The sequence below is a fragment of the Chiloscyllium plagiosum genome, unplaced genomic scaffold (assembly GCF_037043375.1).
Source record: "Chiloscyllium plagiosum isolate Xiang-an unplaced genomic scaffold, Cpla_swu_hap1 HiC_scaffold_12, whole genome shotgun sequence".
Lineage (NCBI taxonomy): Eukaryota > Metazoa > Chordata > Chondrichthyes > Orectolobiformes > Hemiscylliidae > Chiloscyllium > Chiloscyllium plagiosum.
Genome location: NW_028270150.1, coordinates 90,592,503 through 90,606,180, shown reverse-complemented (window position 1 = coordinate 90,606,180; position 13,678 = coordinate 90,592,503). Strand labels below are relative to the sequence as shown.

Below are 13,678 nucleotides of genomic sequence, written 5' to 3'. Positions count from 1 at the left end.
AGAGGACAACAGAGATAGAGAGAGACACACAGAGAGAGAGAGAGACACACAGAGAGAGAGAAGAGACACACAGAGAGAGAGAGAGAGAGGACACAGAGAGAGAGAGAGGACACAGAGAGAGAGGGACACAGAGAGAGAGAGAGAGACAGAGAGAGAGACACAGAGAGAGAGAGAGAGACAGAGAGAGAGAGAGAGACAGACACAGAGAGAGGACAGACACAGAGAGAGAGACAGACACAGAGAGAGGAGACACACAGAGAGAGAGACACACAGAGAGAGAGACACACAGAGAGAGAGACACACAGAGAGAGAGACACACAGAGAGAGAGAGACACACAGAGAGAGAGACACACAGAGAGAGAGACACACAGAGAGAGAGACACACAGAGAGAGAGACACACAGAGAGAGAGAGACACACAGAGAGAGAGAGAGACACACAGAGAGAGAGAGAGACACACACAGAGAGAGAGAGAGAGACACACAGAGAGAGAGAGAGACACACAGAGAGAGAGACACAGAGAGAGAGAGGGACACAGAGAGAGAGAGGACACAGAGAGAGAGAGAGGACACAGAGAGAGAGAGAGGGACACAGAGAGAGAGAGAGGGACACAGAGAGAGAGAGAGGGACACAGAGAGAGAGAGAGGGACACACAGAGAGAGAGAGGGACACAGAGAGAGAGAGGGACACAGAGAGAGAGAGAGAGGGGGAGACACAGAGAGAGAGAGAGGGGACACAGAGAGAGAGAGAGAGAGGGACACAGAGAGAGAGAGAGGGACACAGAGAGAGAGAGGGACACAGAGAGAGAGAGGGGAGACAGAGAGAGAGAGAGGGACACAGAGAAGAGAGAGAGGGACACAGAGAGGAGAGGGACACAGAGAGAGAGAGGGAACAGAGAGAGAGAGGGACACAGAGAGAGAGAGACCAGAGAGAGAGAGAGACACAGAGAGAGAGAGAGAGAGAGAGAGAGAGAGAGAGTCAAAAACCAAATGAGGGAGAGAAAAGGAGAGTGGGAGAAAATGAGAGATAGGGAGAGAGTGACAATGAGAAGTGAAAGGTTGATGGAAAGTGAGACAGTATGAACAGGAAAGGGAGTAAGTGTGTGAACCTTGAACGTGGGATGGACACAAACATCCATCCTTCCTCTCCATCTCTTCCCCCTCCAAACACTGGGAGAGAGAAAACCCAGGCTGAAAGGCAACCACTACTTTTGACTTTAACTTTCATGTAGATTCTGAGGTCAGCCCAGAGTGCGCACACGTGTGTGTGTGTCACAACAGAAGAATGAAAGGTAATGTTAATTCAACCCAATCTGCACTTCAGTTCTGATCTCCTTCACATCCTCAGTGAATGGACTTGGTGCTAAATCTATTTCTCTCACTAGCTGTATTTCTAAATCAAAAAGGCAATTAAAGACCATAACATTAAAAAGCAGAATTAGGCCATTTGGCTCATCAGGTCTGCTCTGCCATTCGATCATGCCTGTATGTCTCTCGACCCCATTCTGCTGCCTTCTCCCCATATCCTTTGATCCCCTGACTAATCAGGAACTATCTATCTCTGTGTTAAGTGCATTAATGCTTGGCCTTCACTGCTCTGTGACCATGATTTCCACAGATTAACCACCCTCTGGCTGAAGAAATTCCTCCTCATCTCAGTTCCAAAGGGTCGCCCCTTCACTCTGAGGCTGTACCCTTGAATCCTAGTCCTCTCCTACATGTGGAGATATCTTCTCCACATCTACTCTATCCAGGCTTCTCAGTATTCAGTACTTTCAATCAGATCCTCCCCCTCATCCTTCCAAACTCCATGGAGTATAGACTCCGAGACCTCAACCTCTCTCATATGACAAGGCTTTCAGCCCCAGCACCATTTTTGTCGACATCCTCTGCGTCCTCTCCAAAGCCAGCATGTCTTTCCTTTGATATGGGGCCCAAAACTGCTCACAGTATTCAAATGCAGTCTAACCAGAGCCTAACACAGCTCCTGCTCTTGTATTCCCACCTTCTTGAAATTAAAGCTATTGCATTTGCTTTCCTAACTTCCAAATGAACCTACACGTTAGCCTTAAGTGAATCCAAATCTAGTACTCCCAACTCCCTTTGCACTTTAGATTTCCGGAAGGCTAGTTTCTAAATGGGAAAAGGCTATGCCCCCATTCTTTCTACCTGTGTGCATAACCTCACACTTTTCCACATTGTGTTCGGCCCATTCTCCCGCATGTCCAAGTCCTTCTGCAGCCTCCCCACTTCTCAATACTGCCTGTCCCTCGCCTATCTTTGTGTCATCTGCAAACAATGCCCTCAGTTCCTTTGTCCAGATTGTTAATATGTAACATGAATAGCGGCGTCCCAACACTGACCCCTGCAGACCTCCATTAGTCACCGGCTGCCATCTTGCAGTCCCCTTTACCCCCCCTCTCTGGCTTCTGCCAGTCAGCCAATTCTCTATCCATGCCAGCACCTTGCCCCTACACATAGGCTCTTATTGTTAGCAGCCTCCTTGTGGAAGCTTGTCAAAGACCTTCTGGAAATCCAAAAAGATCACATTCACTGGGTCTCCTTTCTTTAAGCTTACTCATTACCTCCTCAAAGAACCTCTAACAAATTTGTCAGGCATGACCTCCCCTTGATGACGTCGTGCTGACTCAGCCCTATTTTACCCATGCTACTTGCAAGTACTCCACAATCACATCCTTAATAATGAACTATAAGTCCGAAGTCAGGCTAACTGGCCAACGGTTTTCATGTTTTTGCCTCCCATCCCTTCTTAAACAGGGGTATTACATTATTTACAGTGGTCAATGCCCACGCTTGACCCTCTCTTACCTTTTAGAATATCCTAAAAAAACTCTTGCCATCTTCTTATTACTAACTAGCTTACCCTCATATTTCAGCTTCTCTCACGCCCATTGCATTTTTTAGTTTGTCCTCTGCTGGTTTTTAAGGCTTCCTAATCCTCGAACTTCCCATTAACTTTCACCATATTGTATGCTTTTGATTTCATGCTGTCCTGACTTCCCTCATCAACCATGATTGCCTCATCCTCCCCTTAGTGTACATTGTTCCTTCTTTGAGATGATTGTCTGCTGCTCCTCCCGAATTATCCAGATGATTCTGGGTAATCCAAAATGGAGGATAGGAAAAATTTCTGGCTCTAAGAGCTGCTCTTTTTTTTTTGAGGTATTTAAGTGTTGGAGGTGATTTCCTCGAATTCCAGGAGCAGCAATTACTATTTATATGCTGTTGCACTGTTTTAAAAATTTGGAAAAAAAAAAGTCAAAACAACAGCAGTTTAAAAGAAAGAAGGGCAAACAGAGAGAGAGAGAGAGAGAGAGAGAAAGAGAGAGAGAGAGAGAGAGAGAGAGAGAGAGAGAGAGAGAGAGAGAGAGAGAGAGAGAGAGAGAGAGAGAGGGAGGGAGGAGGGAGAGAGAGAGAGAGAGAGAGAGAGGGAGAGAGAGAGAGGAGAGAGAGAGAGAGAGAGAAAGAAAGAAAGAAAGAAAGAAAGAAAGAAGAAAGAAAGAAAGAAAGAAAGAAAGAAAGAAAGAAAGAAAGAAAGAAAGAAAAGAAAGAAAGAAAGAAAGAAGAAAGAAAGAAAGAAAGAAAGAAAGAAAGAAAAGAAAGAAAGAAAGAAGAAAGAAAAGAAAGAAAGAAAGAAGAAAGAAAGAAAGAAAGAAAGAAAGAAAGAAAGAAAGAAAGAAAGAAAGAAAGAAAGAAAGAAAGAAAGAAAGAAAGAAAGAAGAAGAAAGAAAGAAACCTGCACTACCGCCTTTGCTGTTTGAATTCGTGTACCACTGGACATCGGAGTGCATCTGGGAAAATTAACCAACAGTGAAATTCACAACTAATCTTGGAGGAACTGTTGGGCGAAGTTCACAGCACAGAATCAGATAAGTTAATTGTTGTTTTAAGTCTGTCCAAGAGAAAGGCTGCAGTAGTGAGTAGAGTGGATTCTTTCTTGATGATATGTTTTTGGAGATGAGTCTCTTGATTAAACTTAAAATATAAGCCATAGCTATTAATTAACCTGGTGCAGTGTTTTGTACAGGAATAAGACGGTGTTATTTTCTGGGTTTGTAGATTGTGAAGGAGCAAAAATGGCCTTTGCAGTGATATGTACTTCTTGTCAGATGTGGGAATTTAAAGAGAGCTTAAGGGTTACTGCGGATTATATCTGCCATAAATGCTGTTGGATGCAAATCTTATCAGATTGAGTGGATCGGTTGGAGAGACAGATAGAAGCGATGAGGAATTTGCAACAGCAACAGTATGTGATGGATGGCAGTTATAGGAAGAGGGAGAAGTCTCAGATAGTCACATAGATGGGTTAACTCCAGGAAGGGTAAGAGAGATAGGCAACTAGTGTAGGAGTCTTTTGTGGATATACACATTTCAAACAGGTAAGCTGTTTTGGAAAATGTAGGGGGTGATGGATTCTCAGGGGAACGTAGCACGAACAGCCAAGTTTCTGGTGTTGAGACTGGCTCTAATGCAACGAGGGGTACATCGGCTTCCAAGAGATCAATTGTGTTAGGGGATTTTGTAGTCAGAGGTACAGACAGACGTTTCTGTGGCCAGCAGAGAAAAAGCAGAATGGTGTGTTGTTTCCCTGGTGCCAGGATCAAGGATGTCTCAGAGAGGGTGCAGAATGTTCTCACGTGGGAGAGGGGCCAGTAGGAGGTTATTGTCCAGATTGGAACCAACGACATTGGAAGGGAAAAGGTTGAGACTCTGAAGGGAGATTATAGGGAGTTAGGCAGAAATTTAAAAAGGAGGTCCTCAAGGGTAGTAATATCTGGATTACTCAGAGTGCTACGAGCTAGTGAGGGCAGGAATAGGAGGATAGAGCAGATGATGCATGGCTGAGCAGCTGGTGTATGGGAGAAGGATTCACATTTTTGGATCATTGGGATCTCTTTTGGGGTAGAAGTGACCTGTACAAGAAGGACGGATTGCACCTAAATTGGAAGGGGACTAATATACTGGCAGGGAAATTTGCTAGAACTGCTTGGGAGGATTTAAACTAGTAAGGTGGTGGGACCCAGGGAGATAGTGAGGAAAGAGATCGATCTGAGACGGGTACAGCTGAGAACAGAAGTGAGTCAAACAGTCAGGGCCAAGGTAGGACTAATAAATTAAACTGCATTTATTTCAATGCAAGGGGACTAACAGGGAAGGCAGATGAACTCAGGGCATGGTTAAGAACATGGGACTGGGATATCATAGCAATTACGGAAACACGGCTCAGGGGTGGGCAGGACTGGCAGCTTAATGTTCCAGGATACAAGTCCTACAGAAAGAATAGAAAGGGAGGCTAGAGAAGAGGGGGAGTGGCATTTTTGATAAGGGATAGCATTACAGCTGTGCTGAGGGAGGATATTCCTGGAAATACATTCAGGGAAGTTATTTGGGTGGAACTGAGAAATAAGAAAGGGATGATCACCTTACTGGGACCCAGAGAAAGTGAGGACTGCAGATGCTGGAGATCAGAGCTGAAAAATGTGTTGCTGGAAAAGTGCAGCAGGCCAGGCAGCATCCAAGGAGCAGGAGAATCGACGTTTCGGGCATAAGCCCTTCTTCAGGCTTATGACGGAAACATTGATTCTCCTGCTTCTTGGATGCTGCCTGGCCTGCTGCGCTTTTCCAGCAACACATTTTTCAGCCTTGTATTATAGACCCCCCCCCCCCCCACCAATAGTCAGAGGGAAACAGAGAAACAAACTTGTAAGGAAATCTCAGCTATCTGTAAGAATAATAGGGTAATTATGGTAGGGGATTTTAACTTTCCAAACATCGACTAGGACAGCCAGAGTGCTAAAGGTTTAGATAGAGAGGAATTTCTTAAGTGTATACAAGACAATCTTCTGATTCAGTATGTGGATGTACCTACTAGAGAAGGTGCAAAACTTGACCTACTCTTGGGAAATAAGGCAGGGCAGGTGACTGTGGTGTCAGTGGGGGAGCACTTTGGGGCCAGCGACCATAATTCTATTCGTTTTAAAATAGTGATGGAAAAGAATAGACGAGATCTAAAAGTTGAAGTTCTAAATTGGAGAAAGGCCGATTTGGCCAGTATTAGGCAAGAACTTTCGAAAGCTGATTGGAGGCAGATGTTCGCAGGTAAAGGGACAGCTGGAAAATGGGAAGCCTTCAGAAATGAGATATCAAGAATCCAGAGAAAGTATATTCCTGTCAGGGTGAAAGGGAAGGCTGGTAGGTACAGGGAATGCTGGATGACTAAAGAAATTGAGGGTGTGGTTAAGAAAAAGAAGGAAGCATATGTCATATGAATCCTTAGAAGGGTATAAAGAAAGTAGGAGTATATTTAAGAGGGAAATTAGGAGGGCAAAACGGGGACATGAGATAGCTTTGGCAAACAGAATTAAGGAGAATCCAAAAGGTTTTTACAAATATATTAAGGACAAAAGGGTAACTAGGGAGAGAATGGGGCCCCTCAAAGATCAGCAAGGCGGCCTTTGTGTGGAGCCACAGAAAATGGGGGAGATACTAAATGAATATTTTGCATCTGTATTTACTGTGGAAAAGGATATGGAAGATATAGACTGTAGGGAAATAGATGGTGACATCTTGCAAAATGTCCAGATTACAGAGGAGGAAGTGCTGGATGTCTTGAAACAGGTAAAGGTGGATAAATCCCCAGGGGCTGATCAGGTGTACCCGAGAACTCTGTGGGAAGCTAGAGAAGTGTTTGCTGGGCCTCTTGCTGAGATATTTGTATCATCGATAGTCACAGGTGAGGTGCCGAAAGACTGGAGGTTGGCAAACGTGGTGCCACTGTTTAAGAAGAGCGGTAAAGACAAGCCAGGGAACTATAGGCCGGTGAGCCTGACCTCAGTGGTGGGCAAGCTGTTGGAGGGAATCCTGAGGAACAGGATGTACATGAATTTGGAAAGGCAAGGACTGACTCGGGATAGTCAACACGGCTTTATGCGTGGGAAATCATGTCTCACAGACTTGATTTGAAGAAGTAACAAAGAAGATTGATGAGGGCAGAGCAGTAGATGTGATCTATATGGACTTGAGTAAGGCGTTTGACAAGGTTCCCCATGGGAGACTGATTAGTAAGGTTAGATCTCATGGAATACAGGGAGAACTAGCCATTTGGATACAGAACTGGCTCAAAGGTAGAAGACAGAGGGTGATGGTGGAGGGTTGTTTTTCAGACTGGAGGCCTGTGACCAGTGGAGTGCCACAAGGATCGGTGCTGGGTCCTCCAGTTTTTGTCATTTACATAAATGATTTGGATGTGAGCATAAGAGGTAAGTTATTAAATTTGCAGATGACACCAAAATTGGAGGTGTAGTGGAAAGCGAAGAGGGTTAGCTCAGACTACAACAGGATCTGGACCAGATGGGCCAATGGGCTGAGACATGGCAGGTGGAGTTTAATTCAGATAAATGTGAGGTGCTGCATTTTGGGAAAGCAAATCTTAGCAGGACTTATATGCTTAATGGTAAGGTCCTAGGGAGTATTGCTGAACAAATAGACCTTGGAGTGCAGGTTCATAGCTCCTTGAAAGTGGAGTCGCAGGTAGATAGGATAGTGAAGAAGGCGTTTGGTATGCTTTCCTTTATTGGTCAGAGTATTGAGTACAGGAGTTAGAAAGTCATGTTACGGCTGTACAAGACATTGATTAGGCCACTGTTGGAATATTGCGTGCAATTCTGGTCTCCTCCCTATCGGGAAGATGTTGTGAAATTTGAAAGGGTTCAGAAAAGATTTACAAGGATTTTGCCAGGGTTGGAGGATCTGAGCTACAGGGAGAGGCTGAATGGGGTGGGGCTGTTTTCCCTGGAGCGTCAGAGGCTGAGGGTGACCTTATAGAGGTTTATAAAATTATGAGGGGCATGGGTAGGATAAATAGACAAAGTCTTTTCCCTGGGGTCGGGGAGTCCAGAACTAGAGGGCATAGGTTTAGGGTGAGAGGGGAAAGATATAAAAGAGACCTAAGGGGCAACATTTTCACGCAGAGGGTGGTACATGTATGGAAAGAGCTGCCAGAGGATGTGGTGGAGGCTGGTACAATTGCAACATTTAAGAGGCATTTGGATGGGTATATGAATAGGAAGGGTTTGGAGGGATATGGGCCGGGTGCTGGCAGGTGGGACAAGATTGGGTTGGGATATCTGGTCGGCCTGGATGGGTTGGACTGAACGGTCTGTTTCTGTGCTGTACATCTCTATGACTCTAAGTCCCTGCCCTTTTCTGCTCCACTATCTCCCCAAATAGGCTCCTCTTCCAATTAACTCTAGCCAGCTCCTCCCCCATATCTTTGTCGATATCTTTACTCAATTGTAATATCATTACCTCTGATTCTCCCTCTCAAACTGCTGGGTGAATTTGATCATATCATGGTCACTGCCTCTGGGGGTTCCTTCACCTTAAGGCTCCCCAATCAAGTCTGCCACATTACACCAAATCCAGAATAGGCTGTGCCCTGGTGGGCTCTACCATAAATTGCTCCAACAAAAAACCCATGCCATAAATATTGCGTGAATTCCTTTTCTTGGGATCTACTACCAACCCGATTTTCCTTAGATAGCTCAGCTTAGTTTCATTTGATAGCTCAGTCCCTCAGCAGATTTAAATGGTCATTATTATTAATGAAAGTTAACAATTTACTGCTTCGGAATTGTTTTCTTTCTCTGAACTCAATTTGGCAAAGCTCAGTTCTTTGAAATTTGCTGGGCACACCCCCAATTAACAGACTGAAACACTATGATGTGGTCTCCCGTGTGTAAAAGGGAGTATGTCATCTCTCTCCAAGACCTCCATCCTCCAATTCCATTCTGCCAACTTGCCCCTAGTAAAGTGCAGCTAAGAGACTAAAAGCAAGTTCTACATAATGGGGTCAAACTGAAACTGTTTCCTGCACTGAAACCTCGTTTACTGCACTTGGGCTGAAGCACAGGCTGTAAGAAGCCACAGTGCAAAACTGAGCTTTTTAAAAAATGTCAGTAGCTCCAATTCTTTGTAATATTCACGTGAGTACATCTTTCTGAAAAAGCATACACCATACTCCTAAAGGACCCCACTGATTAGATCTTATGATCACAGCTGGAAATTGTATGGCATTGCAAGATGGGCAACAGCACGTATCTTTATTAATTATCTAATGACATGAGTACTTAAGGAGGTGTAGTTAGAGCTTGTACCTTTTAAAAATGTGACATCTCCAATAGTTACTGGGGCTATGCACTAAGAAGGACCAGTAAAGATCACACCGTTTGATGGCCCAATTCCTTACCTAAACGAGATAACGCTACAACTGATCTCATGATCACCAGACTGGAAGAGGGAGAAAATCAGGAATGGTACCCTCTACCAGTAATGAAAATGACCTTGTGCAGAAATCACACACTCAAAGAAAAGTAAGTGAGAATATGTTCACAGCAACATCTCCTCCATTATCGATTGCTATTGATAGGCAGCATTTAGGCTGAAACATGAAGAATGACATTAAGTACAAAATACTAAAGCTAATGGCAAGGTACCTTGAGATAATTTTACAAAGTTGATAAGGAGAAGGGAGAGTGAAAAAAAAAATGATTCCACAGTTGCTGAGCAAGAGGCTGAACGCTGAGCTGGGCCTGAATTATGCTGGCATCGACATACAATCTGCATGGTGCAAAAAACAAAGACATCGCATTTCAGAATAAATCAGGCACCCAATATAAAGGCTGCATTGATTCAACAACCTTTGGGAGGTGCAATGTGTAGAACAGGTCAAAGTGCTGTTCACAAGAAATTCTAACAGTTAACTCAGCTAACAAATTCACTGTGGCAGCACCAGCTCCTCAACTGGAGCTTAGAGTCTAATCCCATTGTCCGCCTTTTATATTTTTGCTTTTCAATGACTTCAAATTCCTTTATCAGGCGGTTTGATCTTTTACCTCAATTGCCACTGGCAGTGGAGTATTCTACGATCCAATCACAAACTCACCCACTCAATTCTTTCAATCTATAAGGATCATGGTTTCCACTACAAAATACATGCAGTCAGTCACTCCACTGGGTCCATGCCTGACACAAGGTCACTTGCTCTGCTTGATAAAGTCTTCAAACAATCTGCAGCATGATGCATTATTTTCCCCAATTGCAAGTAACAGAACAACCACTTCATAAGATGGACTGTCACTAGGAATCCCATTACTGAAAGAATTCACACCTTTTGACAAGTGCCATTCCCGTCCAAATAAGTAAATGAATTGATCATTTCTGTACAAGAGTCATTTTCAGGAAAACAATTAGCCAGGCTCATACCGGCAGCTTGTCAGAAAGGCAGTCCAATAAATCTACAATTAGATTAGATTAGATTAGATTACTTACAGTGTGGAAACAGGCCCTTCGGCCCAACAAGTCCACACCGACCCGCCGAAGCGCAACCCACCCATACCCCTTACCTAACACTACGGGCAATTTAGCATGGCCAATTCACCTGACCTGCACATCTTTGGACTGTGGGAGGAAACCGGAGCACCCGGAGGAAGCCCACGCAGACACGGGGAGAACGTGCAAACTCCACACAGACAGTCGCCTGAGGCGGGAATTGAACCCAGGTCTCTGGCGCTGTGAGGCAGCAGTGCTAACCACTATGCCACCGTGCCGCCAAAGTGGAGAACAAATCGGGAAACACAGTTTTGTGATACCTCGCTCAAAGTTTCACCAAGTACCATGTTCGGGACAGAACTCCGTGTGTCAATGTTTGCTGTGTCGTCCAAAATTGAACATTTTCTTGTTAAAACGAGAGATCTGCAAATTACAGACGATCTGCAAGCTCCCTCAAGTGCATCATGTGTGGAACTATCAAAACCATTCAAACCAAGCAGGCTGAAAATAAGCAGTACAGCATGAACGAAGCACACGTACACATCAAAGTGCAAAATGTGAAACTAATAGACTCTCTGTCAGTGGTACTCTTGCCTCTGAACCAAATGGCCCACTTGCAAGTGGGTTAAACTTTGTTGCCACCAGTAAAATATAAAATAATTGATATCTAGTCAAAGATACTACCTTTTGGAGATGTCAATCTGATGACCTGCCTGCTCATTCCAATGACCATTAAAGATTCCAAGGGACTATTCAAAGCAGAGAACAGAGTTCTCTAGCCTGGCCAACATTCAGTCTTCAACCAAAATAATCAAAGCAAATTAACCAGTTATTTATTTATTGTTGAGAGATTTTAGTATGCACAATTGGCTATGTAACAACAGTGACTTCAATTCACAACCACCTCACCCTGGGTAAAACACACTGGAATTATCTTTAGCACATGATAAGGCGCTATAAAAATGCTAGTTGTTACAGAACCAAAAGAATTATAAATTGGGAATTATCTATAAGTCAGTGAAAGTACCAAGTTGTAACTGAAGATGAATCATTACATTGAAGAGAAGGGCTTTCTTTCTTTTACAGATCAAAATTTATGAAATAGAAACCAATGCGAGGTCTGAGTTTCAGATCAGGCTGCATTGTCTGAGGCTGTGACATTCCTCCTTCTTTGGTCAAGGAATGGAATCTGGAGGTCACAATGAAAATTCAAGTATGTCTGACCCCTGAACACCCACTGGGGTCAGAGTGCACAGAAACACTTGGGTAAAGACTGGGCCATCACCAACTCAGTGGATTCACTGTTGCCGCAAATTTTCCTCTCCCCTTCTTTCCAACTTACAAATACCTTGGCATGCACATTCCTCCTCCTGCCTACATCCCAGCTTCTTAAACCCAAGACTCCGACTCAGCACAGATTCTTGCCAACAACAGCAAAACTGTTTATGGCTGTGAGGCTCCTCCCTCTCCGCAGTCTGCCCAACCTCTCACTGTCGGCAGAATTTTCAAACCCGGGCTGGATATCACAAAAACACAACTTCTTTATCAGGCTGGAAAGCCCGGGCTGAGTCTCTTGCTCCAGAGGTGATATTTAGGAGAGTGGCCTCAGCCTGCACCTTAACCTCGGCTGTTTTCAAAGTCATGTGACCAGCTCACCTCCGCCTCTCCTCACGCCACTTGGCGATTTCCTCTGCAGTATCAAGTTTAATTCTTTTAGCGCCTGGCCCGTGTGCCTGTATAAAACAAAGCGGGATCAAACAAAGAGGAGCATGTTTTGTCACAACGATCCAATTTACTTTCAAAAAGTAACGTAACAGATGGAAAACTCCAATTTAGCATGACAAGCTTGTGATTCCCAAGTATTAGCAAGTTGGGTGGAGGGAAAAGACCCCTTGGAGCACCTATCCCACCCACTTTTGCTCAACTCTGCAAAAACAAAACGAACAAACCGCCAGAATAAATGGGATGACTGATGGGGCTGTTTTTAAATAAGGCTCCAATGAGTTGATGTCTGGCCCCAAGAGGCAGAGCTTCAGTCTCACGTTGGACTCCACATTCAGCGTGTCTGCTCTTTTCGCCCCACAATCCTGAAAAATATAATCTCCCAGTCCTATGTTGCAACAGTCACATACATCTTGGCTTGTGAAACGACACTGCTGTCACCCATGCTTATGACGAAAAGAGCCACACACATGAGCTGGACTGGTCGCATGCCATCACGAATGCAGAGGATGAAAGTACTGGCCTGTTTGCTCCTGTGACCTCTGTTGTGGTTTTAGAGAGCAGTGGTGTGCATTTTAAATCAGCCTGTGAGCCACCAGTGTCCACAGACCACACACCGAAAAACCATTGCAACAAACCACTTGCATTTTTTTTATCCTTCACCAGAACAAATAATATAGCACAGGAACAGGCCCTCTGCCCCTCTCAGCCTGCACATTTTGCCCTTCCATTCTAAAACCGTCTTCACTTACAGGCGACTGACTGTCTGGAGTTTGCACGTTCTCCCCGTGTCTGCGTGGGTTTCCTCCGGGTGCTCCGGTTTCCTCCCACAGTCCAAAAATGTGCAGGTTAGGTGAATTGGTCATGCTAAATTGCCCGTAGTGTTAGGTGCAGGGATAAATGTAGGGTAATGGGTTACGCTTCGGCGGGTTGGTGTGGACTTGAGGGGCCGAAGGGCCTGTTTCCACACTGTAAGTAATCTAATCTAACCTAATCTTACAGAATCCATATCCCTCTATTCCTTTCCTATTCATCCAGATGTTTGAAAGTTGCGATTGTGGCTGCTTCCACCACCATCTCTGGCAGCGTGTTCCAGGCACTCCCCTCCCTGTGTGAAAAACTTGCCTTGCACATTTCTTTCAAACATCCTCCCACTGATTGATTAAACTGATTCCCTTGATCAAATACAACACTTACGTTTCTCCAGTGAATCTGAACCAATTTCTCGTGAGCACGGAATGTACAGTCCTTCACCTTGCACTGCCAGAAACAGACAGAACAATCTGGGTTAATAATATTTTGTGTTATCTTGTCAAACTTCATTAGCATCCATTGGTGTCCTCGATACTCAAACCACAAGAGAGATTTCACACTCCTCTTTGCTTTATCAAACTTGACTTTTCCTCTTTCTTTACTGTTGTTGAAATGACCCTGAAACGAAACCTCAAGGCATGGTGGTTAGGCCTCCTGCCTCACAGCACCAGGACTCCAGTTCAATTCCGGCCTTGGGCGACTGTGTGGAGTTTGCCCATTGACCAAGTGTCTGCGCAGCTTCCCTCCAGATGCTCCGGTTTCTTCCCACAGTCTAGAGGTGTGCAGGTTAGGTAG

The 13,678-nt window shown here is 44.6% G+C and overlaps 1 protein-coding gene across 2 annotated transcripts in view; it reads right to left on the bottom strand.

Moving 5' to 3' along the window:
* The window catches only part of nufip1 (nuclear FMR1 interacting protein 1), a 47,366-nt gene that overhangs the window by 24,871 nt on the left and 8,817 nt on the right, over nt 1-13,678 (bottom strand). For both annotated transcript variants that reach the window (XM_087993057.1, XM_087993058.1), the window contains exons 4-5: nt 13,268-13,330; nt 12,005-12,081 (exon numbers count right to left, since the gene is read on the bottom strand). In XM_087993057.1, the coding sequence (XP_087849183.1) occupies nt 12,005-12,081; nt 13,268-13,330 (140 nt within the window). The remainder of the gene's footprint in view (nt 1-12,004; nt 12,082-13,267; nt 13,331-13,678) is intronic.